We start from the raw sequence: 17,634 nt of genomic DNA, 5'->3' as shown, positions 1-17,634 counted from the left end.
GGGGTTAGAGCTTGTGGGCTTAGTCATTGTGGATACTACTAGGGGTTAGAGCTTGTGGGCTTACTCAATGTGGATACTACTAGGGGTTAGAGCTTGTGGGCTTACTCATTGTGGATACTACTAGGGGGTAGAGCTTGTGGGCTTAGTCATTGTGGATACTACTAGGGGTTAGAGCTTGTGGGCTTACTCATTGTGGTAGGGGTTAGAGCTTGTGGGTTTAGTCATTGTGGTAGGGGTTAAAGCTTGTGGGCTTACTCTTTGTGGATACTACTAGGGGTTAGAGCTTGTGGGCTTACTCATTGTGGATACTACTAGGGGTTAGAGCTTGTGGGCTTACTCATTGTCGATACTAGGGGTTAGAGCTTGTGAGCTTAGTCATTGTGGATACTACTAGGGGTTAGAGCTTGTGGGCTTAGTCATTGTGGATACTAGGGGTTAGAGCTTGTGGGCTTACTCATTGTGGATACTAGGGGTTAGAGCTTGTGGGCTTAGTCATTGTGGATACTACTAGGGGTTAGAGCTTGTGGGCTTACTCATTGTGGTTACTTGGGGTTAGAGCTTGTGGGCTTAGTCATTGTGGATACTACTAGGGGTTAGAGCTTGTGGGCTTAGTCATTGTGGTTACTAGGGGTTAAAGCTTGTGGGCTTACTTATTGTGGATACTACTAGGGGTTAGAGCTTGTGAGCTTAGTTATTGTGGTAGGGGTTAGAGCTTGTGGGCTTAGTCATTCTGGATACTACTAGGGGTTAGAGCTTGTGGGCTTAGTCATTGTGGATACTACTAGGGGTTAGCTTGTGGGCTTAGTCATTGTGGATACTACTAGGGGTTAGAGCTTGTGGGCTTAGTCATTGTGGTAGGGGTTAGAGCTTGTGGGCTTAGTCATTCTGGATACTACTAGGGGTTAGAGCTTGTGGGCTTACTCATTGTGGATACTACTAGGGGTTAGCTTGTGGGCTTAGTCATTGTGGATACTACTAGGGGTTAGAGCTTGTGGGCTTAGTCATTGTGTAAGGGGTTAGAGCTTGTGGGCTTAGTCATTGTGGTTACTAGGGGTTAGAGCTTGTGGGCTTAGTCACTGTGGATACTACTAGGGGTTAGAGCTTGTGGGCTTACTCATTGTGGTAGGGGTTAGAGCATGTGGGCTTAGTCAATGTGGATACTACTAGGGGTTAGCTTGTGGGCTTATTCATTGTGGATACTAGGGGTTAGAGCTTGTGGGCTTAGTCATTGTGGATACTACTAGGGGTTAGCTTGTGGGCTTATTCATTGTGGATACTAGGGGTTAGAGCTTGTGGGCTTACTCATTGTGGATACTACTAGGGGTTAGAGCTTGTGGGCTTACTCTTTGTGGATACTACTAGGGGTTAGAGCTTGTGGGCTTACTCTTTGTGGTAGGGGTTAGAGCTTGTGAGATTAGTCATTGTGGATACTACTAGGGGTTAGAGCTTGTGGGCTTAGTCATTGTGGTAGGGGTTAGAGCTTGTGGGATTAGTCATTGTGGATACTTCTAGGGGTTAGAGCTTGTGGGCTTACTTATTGTGGTAGGGGTTAGAGCTTGTGGGCTTAGTCATTGTGGATACTTCTAGGGGTTAGAGCTTGTGGGCTTACTCTTTGTGCTGCAGAGTTTGGCGGTGTAAACGACACAATTCCGGCGTAGTTGCAAGTTATACTGTCCAGGTTTTTTTGGAGGGGCGGTGGGTTGGGGGGGGGGGGGGGTTAGGTCACGTGAATATATAAATGCTGTGTCGTTAAACCTGCCACCACCCGACACAGCCAATTGGTAAGGGGTCTGATGCGTAAAGGAAACGCGCCAAGTCGTTACTTGTGCAGCATCAACCGGCTGTGTGTTGGAGAGAAAATAGTCAATGTTGATTAGAAGCTTTTATGGCGGCAGGAATCCAAAATCTCTGGTTCGCTTGGTAAAGTCACGGAGGTAGAATAATAATAATAGTAGTAGTAGTTGTAGGCCACGATTTGCTCTCCAACACACAACCGGTTAGTGCTGCGCTATACACTACACTATATATTACACTATACACTACACTATACACTACACTACACACTACTACACTATACACTACACTATACAGTACACTACACACTACACTATATATTACACTATACTATACACTACACTACTATACACTACACTACACACTACACTACACTATATATTACACTACACACTACACTACACACTACACTATACACTACACTATACACTACACAATACACTACACTATACACTACACTATGTAATACACTACACTATACACTACACTATACACTACTATACACTACACTATACACTACACTATATACTACACTATACACTACACTACACTATACACTACACACTATATATTACACTACACTATACACTACACTATACACTACTACACTACACACTACACACTATATATTACACTACACTATACACTACACTACTACACACTACACTACACTATACACTACACTATACACTACACACTACACTACACACTACACTACACACTACACTATACACTACACACTATATATTACACTACACTATACACTACACTACACACTACTACACACTACACTATACACTACACTATACACTACACTATACACTACACACTACACTACACACTACACACTACACTACACTATACACTACACACTATACACTACACACTACACTATACACTACACACTACACACTACACTATACACAACACACTATACACTACACTATACACTACACTACACACTACACTACACACAACACTACACTATACACTACACTACACTACTACACTATACACTACACTATACACTACACTACACACTACTACACTACACACTATACACTACACTATACACTACTACACTATACACTACACTATACACTACACTACACACTACTACACTATACACTACACTATACACTACACTATACACTACTATACACTACACTACACTATACACTACTATACACTACTATACACTACACTATACACTATACACTACACTATACACTACTATACACTACACTATACACTACACTATACACTACTATACACTACTATACACTACACTATACACTACACTATACACTATACACTACACTATACACTACACACTATACACTACTACACTATATACTACACTATACACTACACTATACACTACACTATATACTACACTATACACTACACTATACACTACTACACTACACACTATACACTACACACTATATATTACACTACACTATACACTACTACACACTGGTGCTGCTACTAGTAACGATTTGGCACGTCCTGTCCACGTGACCCTAAACCTCACTAATGGGCCGTGTCAGGTGGTGGCGGGTTCCACGACACAACGTTCAGATATTGACGCCCCAGGCGTCTCGAGACGTTCCCCAGGCGTCTTGAGACGTTCCCCAGGCGTCTTGAGACACACCCCAGGCGTCTTGAGACGTTCCCCAGACGTCTTGAGACGTTCCCCAGGCGTCTTGAGACGTTCCCCAGACGTCTTGAGACACACCCCAGACGTCTTGAGACACACCCCAGACGTCTTGAGACACACCCCAGGCGTCTTGAGACGTTCCCCAGACGTCTTGAGACACACCCCAGACATCTTGAGACGTTCTCCAGGCGTCTTGAGACACACCCCAGGCGTCTTGAGACGTTCCCCAGGCGTCTTGAGACGTTCCCCAGACGTCTTGAGACGTTCCCCAGGCGTCTTGAGACACACCCCAGGCGTCTTGAGACACACCCCAGGCGTCTTGAGACGTTCCCCAGGCGTCTTGAGACGTTCCCCATGGCGTCTTGAGACACACCCCAGACGTCTTGAGACGTTCCCCAGGCGTCTTGAGACGTTCCCCAGGCGTCTTGAGACACACCCCAGGCGCCTTGAGACGTTCCCCAGACGTCTTGAGACGTTCCCCAGGCGTCTTGAGACACACCCCAGGCGTCTTGAGACACACCCCAGGCGTCTTGAGACGTTCCCCAGGCGTCTTGAGACGTTCCCCAGGCGTCTTGAGACACACCCCAGGCGTCTTGAGACACACCCCAGGCGTCTTGAGACGTTCCCCAGACGTCTTGAGACGTTCCCCAGGCGTCTTGAGACACACCCCAGACGTCTTGAGACACACCCCAGGCGTCTTGAGACGTTCCCCAGACGTCTTGAGACGTTCCCCAGGCGTCTTGAGACGTTCCCCAGACGTCGTGAGACACACCCCAGACGTCTTGAGACACACCCCAGACGTCTTGAGACACACCCCAGACGTCTTGAGACACACCCCAGGCGTCTTGAGACGTTCCCCAGACGTCTTGAGACACACCCCAGACATCTTGAGACGTTCTCCAGGCGTCTTGAGACACACCCCAGGCGTCTTGAGACGTTCCCCAGGCGTCTTGAGACGTTCCCCAGGCGTCTTGAGACGTTCCCCAGACGTCTTGAGACGTTCCCCAGGCGTCTTGAGACACACCCCAGGCGTCTTGAGACACACCCCAGGCGTCTTGAGACGTTCCCCAGGCGTCTTGAGACGTTCCCCATGGCGTCTTGAGACACACCCCAGACGTCTTGAGACGTTCCCCAGGCGTCTTGAGACGTTCCCCAGGCGTCTTGAGACACACCCCAGGCGCCTTGAGACGTTCCCCAGACGTCTTGAGACGTTCCCCAGGCGTCTTGAGACACACCCCAGGCGTCTTGAGACACACCCCAGGCGTCTTGAGACGTTCCCCAGGCGTCTTGAGACGTTCCCCAGGCGTCTTGAGACACACCCCAGGCGTCTTGAGGCACACCCCAGGGGTCTTGAGACGTTCCCCAGGCGTCTTGAGACGTCTTGAGACACACCCCAGGCGTCTTGAGACGTTCCCCAGACGTCTTGAGACACACCCCAGACATCTTGAGACGTTCCCCAGGCGTCTTGAGACGTTCCCCGGGCGTCTTGAGACACACCCCAGGCGTCTTGAGACACACCCCAGGCGTCTTGAGACGTTCCCCGGGCGTCTTGAGACGTTCCCCAGGCGTCTTGAGATGTTCCCCAGGCGTCTTGAGACACACCCCAGGCGTCTTGAGACACACCCCAGGCGTCTTGAGACGTTCCCCAGACGTCTTGAGACACACCCCAGGCGTCTTGAGACACACCCCGGGCGTCTTGAGACGTTCCCCAGGCGTCTTGAGACGTTCCCCAGGCGTCTTGAGACACACCCCAGACGTCTTGAGACACACCCCAGACGTCTTGAGACACACCCCAGGCGTCTTGAGACACACCCCAGGCGTCTTGAGACGTTCCCCAGACGTCTTGAGACACACCCCAGGCGTCTTGAGACACACCCCGGGCGTCTTGAGACGTTCCCCAGGCGTCTTGAGACACACCCCAGGCGTCTTGAGACACACCCCAGGCGTCTTGAGACGTTCCCCAGGCGTCTTGAGACACATCCCAGGCATCTTGAGACGTCTTGAGACACACCCCAGGCGTCTTGAGACGTTCCCCAGGCGTCTTGAGACGTTCCCCAGGCGTCTTGAGACGTGGACGCTGCGTGGACGCTGTGTGCCTCCCCAAATCCTCGCCTCTCGCTCGTCCCCCCTCCCCCTCTCCCCCTCTCTCTCGCACTCCGTCTAACGATGCCGCTGCCTTTTTGCTCGGGGCAATGTCCTCTTTGGTGATGGGGCAATGTCCTCTTTGGTGATGGGGCAATGTCCTCTTTGGTGATGGGGCAATGTCCTCTTTGGTGATGGCGCAACTGGATTGCGTTTTTACGTTGAGGTGAGGTGTCAATGGGAGAGTTTCAACACCTCCACTGAGCTTGACAAATCTTTTGATTCCTCAATCGGCAAAAAAAATTGTGTTTATTCGTTTGTATTATTAATTTATGTTTCTTAGATGTGCTGCGTCTGTCATGGAAGCGTTGATGATGTTGTTGATGATGATAGCCGACTTGAGAGCTTTTTAGCTCGCAGGGTACTCAAAATCAACTGAACCACCACCACCATCGTTATCAATCTATCACCACCATCACCACCACCACCATCACCACCATCATGAGCATCATCCCTCTGACTATCACCACCATCACTACCACCATCATCATCTCTCTGACTATCACCACCATCACTACCACCACCGTCCCTCCGCCTATCACCACCATCACGACCATGATCATCATCATCATCATCCCTCTGACTATTACCACCATCACTACCACCACCGTCCCTCCGCCTATCACCACCATCACGACCATGATCATCATCATCATCCCTCTGACTATCACCACCATCACTACCACCACCGTCCCTCCGCCTATCACCACCATCACGACCATGATGATCATCATCATCATCCCTCTGACCATCACCACCATCATCACCACCATCATCATCCCTATAACAATCACCACCACCATCATCATCATCATCATCCCTATGACCATCATTACCATCATCACCATCATCATCCCTATGATCATCACCACCACCATCACCATCATCCTTATGACAATCATCATCACCATCATCATCATCCCTATGACCATCACCACCATCATCCCTATGACAATCACCACCATCACCATCATCCCTATGACAATCACCACCATCACCATCATCCCTATGACAATCACCACCATCACCATCATCCCTATGACCATCATCATCACCATCACCACCATCATCCCTATGACAATCACCACCACCACCATCACCATCATCCCATGACAATCACCACCATCACCATCATCCCTATGACAATCACCACCATCACCATCACCATCATCCCTATGACCATCATCATCACCATCACCATCATCCCTATGACAATCACCACCACCATCACCATCATCCTTATGACAATCACCATCACCATCAACCCTATGACCATCACCACCACCGCAGCCACGACCACCACCACCACCGCCACCACCACTCACCCGGATGCCCGAGATATCCGCTCCCATCCTCAAACCCCTCCATCGCCGCCCAGTCCCCTCCTCCTCCTCCTCCTCCGTCTTCCTCCGACCCTTCGTATCCTCCCCTGGCGACCAGCCAACCAGCGCCTCCTCCACCGGCGGCCCCGCAGCGCGAGCAGGTGGCCTCCCGCAGGACCCGCAGCTGCGTCTCCAGCGCCTGGTTCCGGCGTTCCAGCTCGTGCACCTTCACCAGGAAGCAGCGGAAGCGGATGTTGAGCACCTTCATGTGGTGGAGATCCGTGCTGAGCTCGCGCCCGAACACCAAGCCGGGCCCCGCTCGGACCCCGCCTCCGCCGCCTCCGCCGCCTCCCACTCCTCCGCCGCCTCCCACTCCTCCTCCGCCGCCTCCCACTCCTCCTCCGCCGCCTCCCACTCCTCCTCCGCCTCCTCCTCCTCCTCCGCCTCCTCCTCCTCCGACGAGGCCGCCGCTGCCGCTAAATCTGCCACCACCGTAGAGGCTCCCCAGCCTGGCCGCCACAGCGGCCGCCACGGCGTTGGACCTGGCGCGTCCCAGGCTCACGGCGTGGACGTGGCTGGGCGGCGCTCCCACGGCCGACGACGCTCCGCCTCCTCCGCCTCCTCCGACTCCGCCTCCTCCTCCGACTCCGCCTCCTCCTCCTCCTCCGCCTCCTCCTCCTCCTCCGCCTCCTCCTCCGACTCCGCCTCCTCCTCCGACTCCGCCTCCTCCTCCGACTCCGCCTCCTCCTCTGACTCCGCCTCCTCCTCCGACTCCGCCTCCTCCGACTCCGCCGCCTCCTCCGACTCCGCCTCCTCCTCCGACTCCGCCTCCTCCTCCGACTCCGCCTCCTCCTCCGACTCCGCCTCCTCCTCCGACTCCGCCTCCTCCTCTGACTCCGCCTCCTCCTCCGACTCCGCCTCCTCCGACTCCGCCGCCTCCTCCGACTCCGCCTCCTCCTCCGACTCCGCCTCCTCCTCCGACTCCGCCTCCTCCTCCGACTCCGCCTCCTCCTCCGACTCCGCCTCCTCCTCCACCTCCTCCTCCTCCGCCTCCTCCTCCTCCGCAAGTCGACCCCGGACTGAACCTGGGGCCAGCGCTCAGGTCCAGCCCGGGGCTCGCGGATCCCAGACCGGGACTCGACCTCAGAGGTCCGGGACTGGGCACGGGACTGGTGCTGAACAGTGCGGGACTAGGCACGGGACTGGTGCTGAATAGTCCGGGACTAGGCACGGGACTGGTGCTGAATAGTCCGGGACTAGGCACGGGACTGGTTCTGAATAGTCCAGGACTGGGCACGGGACTGGTTCTGAACAGTGCGGGACTAGGCACGGGACTGGTGCTGAATAGTCCGGGACTAGGCACGGGACTGGTTCTGAATAGTCCAGGACTGGGCACGGGACTGGTTCTGAGTCCGAGACTCGGCACGGGACTGGTTCTCAATAGTCCAGGACTAGGCATGGGACTGGTGCTGAATAGTCCAGGACTGGGCACGGGACTGGTTCTGAATAGTCCAGGACTGGGCACGGGACTGGTGCCGAATAGTCCAGGACTAGGCACGGGACTGGTTCTGAGTCCGAGACTCGGCACGGGACTGGTGCTGAACAGTCCAGGACTGGGTACGGGACTGGTGCTGAACAGTCCAGGACTGGGTACGGGACTGGTGCTGAACAGTCCAGGACTGGGTACGGGACTGGTTCTGAACAGTGCGGGACTAGGCACGGGACTGGTTCTGAGTCCGAGACTGGGCACGGGACTGGTTCTGAGTCCGGGACTTGGCCGGGGTCTCAGGAACGACCCTGGAACGGGACTCATGCCCGGAGCCTGTTCCGCTAGGCCCGGACTCAAGTTCCCACCAAGCTGTCCCAAGCCTCCTCCTCCTCCTCCTCCTCTCTCTCCTCCTCTCTCTCCTCCTCCTCTCTCTCCTCCTCCATCTCTCTCCCCGTAGCAGTGGGCGAGGCGATGGCCGCCGCCGCTGCTGCCGTACGGGCTGCCCGGCGTCTCTCTGTCGGGAGCGGCCGGCCCAGCCCTGCCCAGGAGCAGCGAACTCCCAAGGCCGCACGTGGAGGAGGAGGAGGAGGAGGAGTAGGAGGTGGTGGAGGAGGAGGAGAAGGAGGAGGAGGGCGAGGAGGAGGGGAAGGAGGAGTGGGAGGAGGAGTGCGAGGAGGGGAAGGAGAAGGGGCTGAGAGGAGGGCCCAATCCCGCCCGGCCAGGGCTGGCCGGTCTGTAGGCCTGCATCAGCGCAGCCCTGCTGCTTGAATACGGCTGCGGCTGCTGCGGCTGCAGCTGCGGCTGCTGCGGCTGCTGCGGCTGCGGTGCCGGCGAGGTTTCCCGCGTCGTCGCCGGAGAGCCGGGGGTCCGACTCGGGTCCGGGACGCCGCTGCCGCTGCTGCTGTCGTGGGCCCGCAGGGCGTTCATGGCTGGCCCTACGTAAGGTGGCCAACCGCTGGGGGGGGGGGAAAAGCCTTGCCGCACCTCCCTTACCAAGATGGCTGACAGCGGTGCAGTAGGTCGGTGGAAGTGCTCCCCCTGCCAAGATGGCTGATAGCGGTACGGTAGTCCGTTGGCGGAAGTCTTCCCCCTACCAAGATGGCTGAGAGGTACAGTAGTCCGTTGGTGGAAGTCTTCCCCCTACCAAGATGGCTGAGAGGTACAGTCGTCTGTTGGTGGAAGTCTTTCTCCTATCAAGATGGCTGATAGCGGTACGGTAGTCTGTTGGCGGAAGTCTTCCCCCTACCAAGATGGCTGAGAGGTACAGTAGTCTGTTGGTGGAAGTCTTCCTCCTACCAAGATGGCTGATAGCAGTACAGGAGTCAGTTGGTGGAAGTCTTCCCCCTACCAAGATGGCTGATAGCAGTACAGGAGTCAGTTGGTGGAAGTCTTCCTCGTACCAAGATGGCCGACAGCGGTACAGTCGTCTGTTGGTGGAAGTCTTTCTCCGATCAAGATGGCTGATAGCGGTACAGTAGGTTGGTGGAAGTCTTCCCCCTACCAAGATGGCTGATAGCAGTACAGTAGTCTGTAGGCAGAAGTCTTCCTCGTACCAAGATGGCCGACAGCGGTACAGTAGTCTGTTGGTGGAAGTCTTTCTCCAATCAAGATGGCTGATAGCGGTACAGTAGGTTGGTGGAAGTCTTCCCCCCTACCAAGATGGCTGATAGCAGTAGAGTAGGTTGGCAGAAATCTGTCCCCTACCAAGATGGCTGAGGTACAGTAGTCTGTTGGCGTCCTCCCGAGGTAAGATGGCTGCCTGCCGTCTGCGACACTGTACTTGGCACTGTACGAGCAACGTCGTTCCCTGCAAGAGATGGCGGGAAAACGCAAACACCGTCGTAGATTTAGCAGCAGCTCTCCCGTACCAAGATGGCTGTCAGTGTGAGTGTCTGTGTGGGGAGCGGTGGCACAGCGGTGACACCAGGCGGGTCTCCTCCCCTAGGTCGACTCAGCCTCAAGTACAGTACCTGGTGCCGTGGTGTGTGGTCAACATCGCCACTAGGGGAGACAAAGGTGGTCGGGGCGGGCGTGGTGCTGGACACCCACCCCCTCGTGTGTGTGACACAGTGCCGGTAGCCTTCATAGGCAGTGGGTGGGTGAGTGAATGGGTGGGTGAGTGAGTGAATGGGTGGGTGGGTGAATGGGTGAGTGGGTGAATGGGTGGGTGGGTGAGTGAATGGGTGGGTGAGTGAGTGAATGGGTGAGTGGGTGAATGGGTGGGTGAGTGAGTGAATGGGTGGGTGAGTGAATGGGTGAGTGAGTGAATGCATGGGTGGGTGGGTGAGTGAATGGGTGGGTGAGTGAATGAATGGGTGGGTGAGTGAGTGAATGGGTGGGTGAGTGAATGGGTGAGTGAGTGAATGCATGGGTGGGTGGGTGAGTGAATGGGTGGGTGAGTGAATGAATGGGTGGGTGAGTGAGTGAATGGGTGGGTGAGTGAATGGGTGAGTGAGTGAATGCATGGGTGGGTGGGTGAGTGAATGGGTGGGTGGGTGAGTGAATGGGTGAGTGAATGAATGGGTGAGTGAGTGAATGCATGGGTGGGTGGGTGAGTGAATGGGTGGGTGAGTGAATGAATGGGTGAGTGAATGAATGGGTGAGTGAGTGAATGCATGGGTGGGTGGGTGAGTGAATGGGTGGGTGGGTGAGTGAATGGGTGGGTGAGTGAGTGAATGGGTGGGTGAGTGAATGGGTGAGTGAGTGAGTGGGTGAGTGAATGGGTGAGTGAGTGAGTGAATGGGTGGGTGAGTCAATGGCCGAGTGAATGGTTGAGTGGGTGAGTGAATGGGTGAGTGAGTGAGTGAATGGGTGAGTGAGTGAATGGGTGGGTGAGTGAATGGGTGAGTGAGTGAGTGAGTGAATGGGTGGGTGAGTGAATGGGTGAGTGAGTGAATGCATGAGTGGGTGAGTGAATGGGTGAGTAGATCAGTGGGTGAGTGAATGGGTGGGTGAATGGGTGGGTGAATGGGTGGGTGAGTGAATAAGTGAGTAGATCAGTGGGTGAGTGAATGAGTGGGTGAGTGAGTGAGTGGGTGAGTGAATGAGTGGGTGAGTGAATGAGTGGGTAATGAGTGAGTGAATGACTGAGTGAATGAGTGAGTGAATGACTGCGTGAATGAGTGGGTGAGTGAATGAGTGGGTGAGTGAATGAGTGAGTGAATGACTGAGTGAATGAGTGAGTGAATGAGTGGGTGAGTGAATGGGTGAGTGAATGAGTGAGTGAATGAGTGAACCGGGTGACGTGAGTTGTGCAGGCCTTCATAGGCGCTGCTGCTGCTACTCGCTGCATCATCTACAATGGAGGTGCTTGGGCTAGATCACGTGTTAAACTCGCTACATCATTGTGACTGCAGTCATTCATATCCCCTTTGGCCCTTTCGGTAAAGTCACGGGGACGGGTTCAAAGGACAAAAAAATAACAAATAAACTCCTTCCAACAAGATTTAGGGTTTTTTTTTAAACAACGCTTTCATAAACAACTTCGTTTAAATTTCTAATTTTAAAGCTTCCGTGACTGCAGTGATTCATAATCTGAGCTCCTTCGGTAAAGTCACCACGTAGAAGGGAAACAATAAAATAATAAAATATATGTAAAACAATAAAATAATATATAAAAACAATAAAATAATATATAACAATAATATATAACAATAAAATAATAATATATATAACAATAAAATAATAATATATAAAACGATAAAATAATAAAATATATAACAATGATAAATATATAAAACAATAAAATAATATATATAAAACAATGAAATAATAAAATATATAAAACAGTAATATATAACAATAAAATAATAATATATATAACAATGATACATATATAACAACAAAATAATAAATATATAAAGCTATTACATGATAATATATAAAACAATAAAATAAAATATAAAACAATAAAATAATATATAACAATTATAAATATATATAAAACAATAATAAATATATAAAACAATAAAAAGAATATATAAAACAATAAAATAATAAAATATATATATAACAATAAATATTTTACATATTTTATTATTTTATTCTTTTATATATTTAATTGTTATATATATTATTGTTTTATATATATTACTTTATTGTTTTATATATATTATTTTATTGTTTTATATATATTATTATTTTATTGTTTTATATATATTATTATTTTATTGTTTGATATATTTTATTGTTTTATATATTATTATTTTATTGTTTTATGTATATTATTTTATTGTTTTATATTTATTATTTTATTGTTTCATATATATTATTATTTTATTGTTTTATATATATTATTTTATTGCTTTATATATATTATTTTTTTATTGTTTTATATATATTATTTTAGTGTTTTATATATATTATTTTATTGTTTTATATTTATTATTTTATTGTTTTATATATTATTTTATTGTTTTATATATAATTATTTTATTGTGTTATATATTATTATTTTATTGTTTTATATATAATTATTTTATTGTTTTATATTCATTATTTTATTGTTTTATATTCATTATTTTATTGTTTTATATTCATTATTTTATTGTTTTATATATTATTATTTTATTGTTTTAAATATATGTTATTATTTTATTGTTTTATATATTTTTATTTTATTGTTTTACATATCTTATTTTATTGTTTTATATATTTCATTATTTTATTGTTTCCCTTCAACGTGACTTTACCGAAAGCGCTAAGAATAATAACTTCGTTTAAATTTCTAATTTTAAAGCTTCCGTGACTGCAGTGATTCATATTCTTGGCTCTTCCGGTAAAGTCGCCACGTTGAAGGGAAACAATAAAATAATAAAAATATAAATCCGCCACTCCTTTCAAATGTTTATTGTCGTTGGTTTTTGGACACCTGATGACGACCATTTGTGTTATGGTCGAAACGTCGTGAGAATTTTTTTTATTGTTTTACATATATTATTATTTTATTGTTTTATATATATTATTATTTTATTGTTTCACATATAATTTATTATTTTATTGTTTTATATATTATTATTTTATTGTTTTATATATATTTTATTATTTTATTGTTTCCCTTCAACGTGACTTTACCGAAAGCGATATGTATATAACTTCGTTTAAATTTCTCATTTTAAAGCTTCCGTGACTGCAGTGATTCATATTCTTGGCTCTTCCGGTAAAGTCGCCACGTTGAAGGGAAACAATAAAATAATAAAAATATAAATCCGCCACTCCTTTCAAATGTTTCCTGCCGTTGGTTTTTGCACACCTGATGACGACATCTTCTTTGGCTCTTTCGGTAAAGTCACCACGTAGAATGAGAACAATAAAAATAACACATTAATAAAAAAATAACACAATAAAATTCTCACGACGTTTCGGCCGCAAAACACAAGCGGCCTTCATCAGGTGAAGGGACCGGACTGTCCAGAGGACAGCGTTGGAGCGATGGCGACCGTTTGCGTTGCGGTCGAAACGTCGCGAGAATTCTTATTGTTTCACACACACACACACACGCGCGTACATATATATATAATTACCCTTGTATCGCTCGACCTTGAACGCGACTTTTAACCCGAAGAACCAAGAATATCGTAGAAATAACTCGCGGTGGACGAGCGCGTCAAATGGTGCGATCCCGAATTCACCGACCCCACTCCGTTGGAGCTTGTCGCTGACGGAGCGAGCGTGCCCGGGTCCAGCGCCTTCCCATTGAGCGAGACCGCCGCAAATCAATGGAGAGTTCCATTACACCTCCTTTTGGCAGGACCAAAATGTAATCGTAATAATAATATAATAATAAATATAATAATTGGGGTTTTCCCCCCTTTTTTTTCTGGCGACAAAACTGAAAGCTTCTGATGAGGATTCATGTTACTGCATTAACCGCAATACCTGCGGTCAAAATAACAAACAAAACACACACCGTGATAATGTGAGATGCATTGTCCTTGAAACTGATTGGTCCACACCAGAGACGGCTTTCCTTTGAGCCTCGACCCAATTGGTGCTCGACCAGAGGACAACGCCAAAAGGCGTTCACACAGCTCAAAGACAATGCCACTATCAGAGTAATGAGGGCTCGGGGTGAGCATCTACATCATCATTACACCTTTGCCACTACCAAAATATAATAATAATTATAGGGGTTTTCACCGCAAGAACCACAGAAGACACCCCACGTGGTGACTTCACGGGAAGACTCACAGAAGACACCCCACGTGGTGACTTCACCAGAAGACTCACAGAAGACACCCCACGTGGTGACTTCACCAGAAGACTCACAGAAGACACCCCACGTGGTGACTTCACCAGAAGACTCACAGAAGACACCCCACGTGGTGACTTCACCAGAAGACTCACAGAAGACACACCACGTGGTGACTTCACCAGAAGACTCACAGAAGACACCCCACGTGGTGACTTCACCAGAAGAACCACAGAAGACACCCCACGTGGTGACTTCACCAGAAGACTCACAGAAGACACCCCACGTGGTGACTTCACCAGAAGACTCACAGAAGACACCCCACGTGGTGACTTCACCACAAGAACCACAGAAGACACCCCAAGTGGTGACTTCACCAGAAGACTCACAGAAGACACCCCACGTGGTGACTTCACCGGAAGACTCACAGAAGACACACCACGTGACGACTTAACCGGAAGACTCACAGAAGACACCCCACGTGGTGACTTCACCACAAGACTCACAGAAGACACCCCACGTGGTGACTTCACCAGAAGACTCACAGAAGACACCCCACGTGATGACTTCACCAGAAGACTCACAGAAGACACCCCACGTGGTGACTTCACCAGAAGACTCACAGAAGACACCCCACGTGGTGACTTCACCACAAGAACCACAGAAGACACCCCACGTGGTGACTTCACCAGAAGACTCACAGAAGACACTCCACGTGGTGACTTCACCGGAGGACTCACAGAAGACACCCCACGTGGTGACTTCACCAGACGACTCACAGAAGACACCCCACGTGGTGACTTCACCAGAAGAACCACAGAAGACACCCCACGTGATGACTTCACCAGAAGACTCACAGAAGACACCCCACGTGGTGACTTCACCAGAAGACTCACAGAAGACACCCCACGTGGTGACTTCACCAGAAGACTCACAGAAGACACCCCACGTGGTGACTTCACCAGAAGACTCACAGAAGACACCCCACGTGGTGACTTCACCAGAAGACTCACAGAAGACACCCCAGGTGGTGACTTCACCGGAAGACTCACAGAAGACACCCCACGTGGTGACTTCACCGGAAGACTCACAGAAGACACCCCACGTGGTGACTTCACCGGAAGACTCACAGAAGACACCCCACGTGGTGACTTCACCAGAAGACTCACAGAAGACACACCACGTGGTGACTTCACCAGAAGACTCACAGAAGACACACCACGTGGTGACTTCACCGGAAGACTCACAGAAGACACCCCACGTGGTGACTTCACCAGAAGACTCACAGAAGACACCCCACGTGGTGACTTCACCGGAAGACTCACAGAAGACACCCCACGTGGTGACTTCACCAGAAGACTCACAGAAGACACCCCACGTGGTGACTTCACCAGAAGACTCACAGAAGACACCCCACGTGGTGACTTCACCGGAAGACTCACAGAAGACACCCCACGTGGTGACTTCACCACAAGAACCACAGAAGACACCCCACGTGGTGACTTCACCAGAAGACTCACAGAAGACACCCCACGTGGTGACTTCACCAGAAGACTCACAGAAGACACCCCACGTGGTGACTTCACCAGAAGACTCACAGAAGATACCCCACGTGGTGACTTCACCAGAAGACTCACAGAAGACACCCCACGTGGTGACTTCACCACAAGACTCACAGAAGACACCCCACGTGGTGACTTCACCACAAGACTCACAGAAGACACCCCACGTGGTGACTTCACCAGAAGACTCACAGAAGACACCCCACGTGGTGACTTCACCACAAGAACCACAGAAGACACCCAACGTGGTGACTTCACCAGAAGACTCACAGAAGACACCCCACGTGGTGACTTCACCAGAAGACTCACAGAAGACACACCACGTGACGACTTCACCGGAAGACCCACAGAAGACACCCCACGTGGTGACTTCACCAGAAGACTCACAGAAGACACCCCACGTGGTGACTTCACCAGAAGACTCACAGAAGACACCCCACGTGGTGACTTCACCAGAAGACTCACAGAAGACACCCCACGTGGTGACTTTACCAGAAGACTCACAGAAGACACCCCACGTGGTGACTTCACCAGAAGACTCACAGAAGACACCCCACGTGGTGACTTCACTAGAAGACTCACAGAAGACACCCCACGTGGTGACTTCACCAGAAGACTCACAGAAGACACCCCACGTGGTGACTTTACCAGAAGACTCACAGAAGACACCCCACGTGGTGACTTCACTAGAAGACTCACAGAAGACACCCCACGTGGTGACTTCACCAGAAGACTCACAGAAGACACCCCACGTGGTGACTTCACCAGAAGACTCACAGAAGACACCCCAGGTGGTGACTTCACCAGAAGACTCACAGAAGACACCCCACGTGACGACTTCACCGGAAGACTCACAGAAGACACCCCACGTGGTGACTTCACCAGAAGACTCACAGAAGACACCCCACGTGATGACTTCACCAGAAGACTCACAGAAGACACCCCACGTGGTGACATCACCACAAGACCCACAGAAGACACACCACGTGGTGACTTCACCAGAAGACTCACAGAAGACATCCCACGTGGTGACTTCACCAGAAGACCCACAGAAGACACCCCACGTGGTGACTTCACCAGAAGACTCACAGAAGACACCCCACGTGGTGACTTCACCAGAAGACTCACAGAAGACACCCCACGTGGTGACTTCACCAGAAGACTCACAGAAGACATCCCACGTGGTGACTTCACCAGAAGACTCACAGAAGACACCCCACGTGGTGACTTCACCACAAGACTCACAGAAGACAGCCCACGTGGTGACTTCACCAGAAGACTCACAGAAGACACCCCACGTGGTGACTTCACCAGAAGACTCACAGAAGACACCCCACGTGGTGACTTCACCAGAAGACTCACAGAAGATACCCCACGTGGTGACTTCACCAGAAGACTCACAGAAGACACCCCACGTGGTGACTTCACCACAAGACTCACAGAAGACACCCCACGTGGTGACTTCACCACAA

The 17,634-nt window shown here is 49.8% G+C and overlaps 1 protein-coding gene across 1 annotated transcript in view; it reads right to left on the bottom strand.

Moving 5' to 3' along the window:
- The window catches only part of LOC142923364 (uncharacterized), a 72,884-nt gene extending 63,547 nt beyond the window's left edge, over positions 1-9,337 (bottom strand). Inside the window, exons 1-3 of the mRNA XM_076064452.1 lie at positions 9,239-9,337; positions 7,493-8,111; positions 6,925-7,338 (exon numbers count right to left, since the gene is read on the bottom strand). Coding sequence (XP_075920567.1) covers positions 6,925-7,338; positions 7,493-8,111; positions 9,239-9,337 — 1,132 coding nt within the window. The remainder of the gene's footprint in view (positions 1-6,924; positions 7,339-7,492; positions 8,112-9,238) is intronic.
- Between the last annotated feature and the right edge of the window lie 8,297 nt (positions 9,338-17,634).

The sequence above is a fragment of the Petromyzon marinus genome, unplaced genomic scaffold (genome assembly GCF_048934315.1).
Source record: "Petromyzon marinus isolate PM22_M1 ecotype Great Lakes invasive population unplaced genomic scaffold, UKy_Petmar_22M1.pri1.0 PM_Scaffold_45, whole genome shotgun sequence".
Lineage (NCBI taxonomy): Eukaryota > Metazoa > Chordata > Hyperoartia > Petromyzontiformes > Petromyzontidae > Petromyzon > Petromyzon marinus.
Note: the sequence above shows the minus strand (reverse complement) of the source record. Positions and strands in the feature narration are given on the sequence as shown.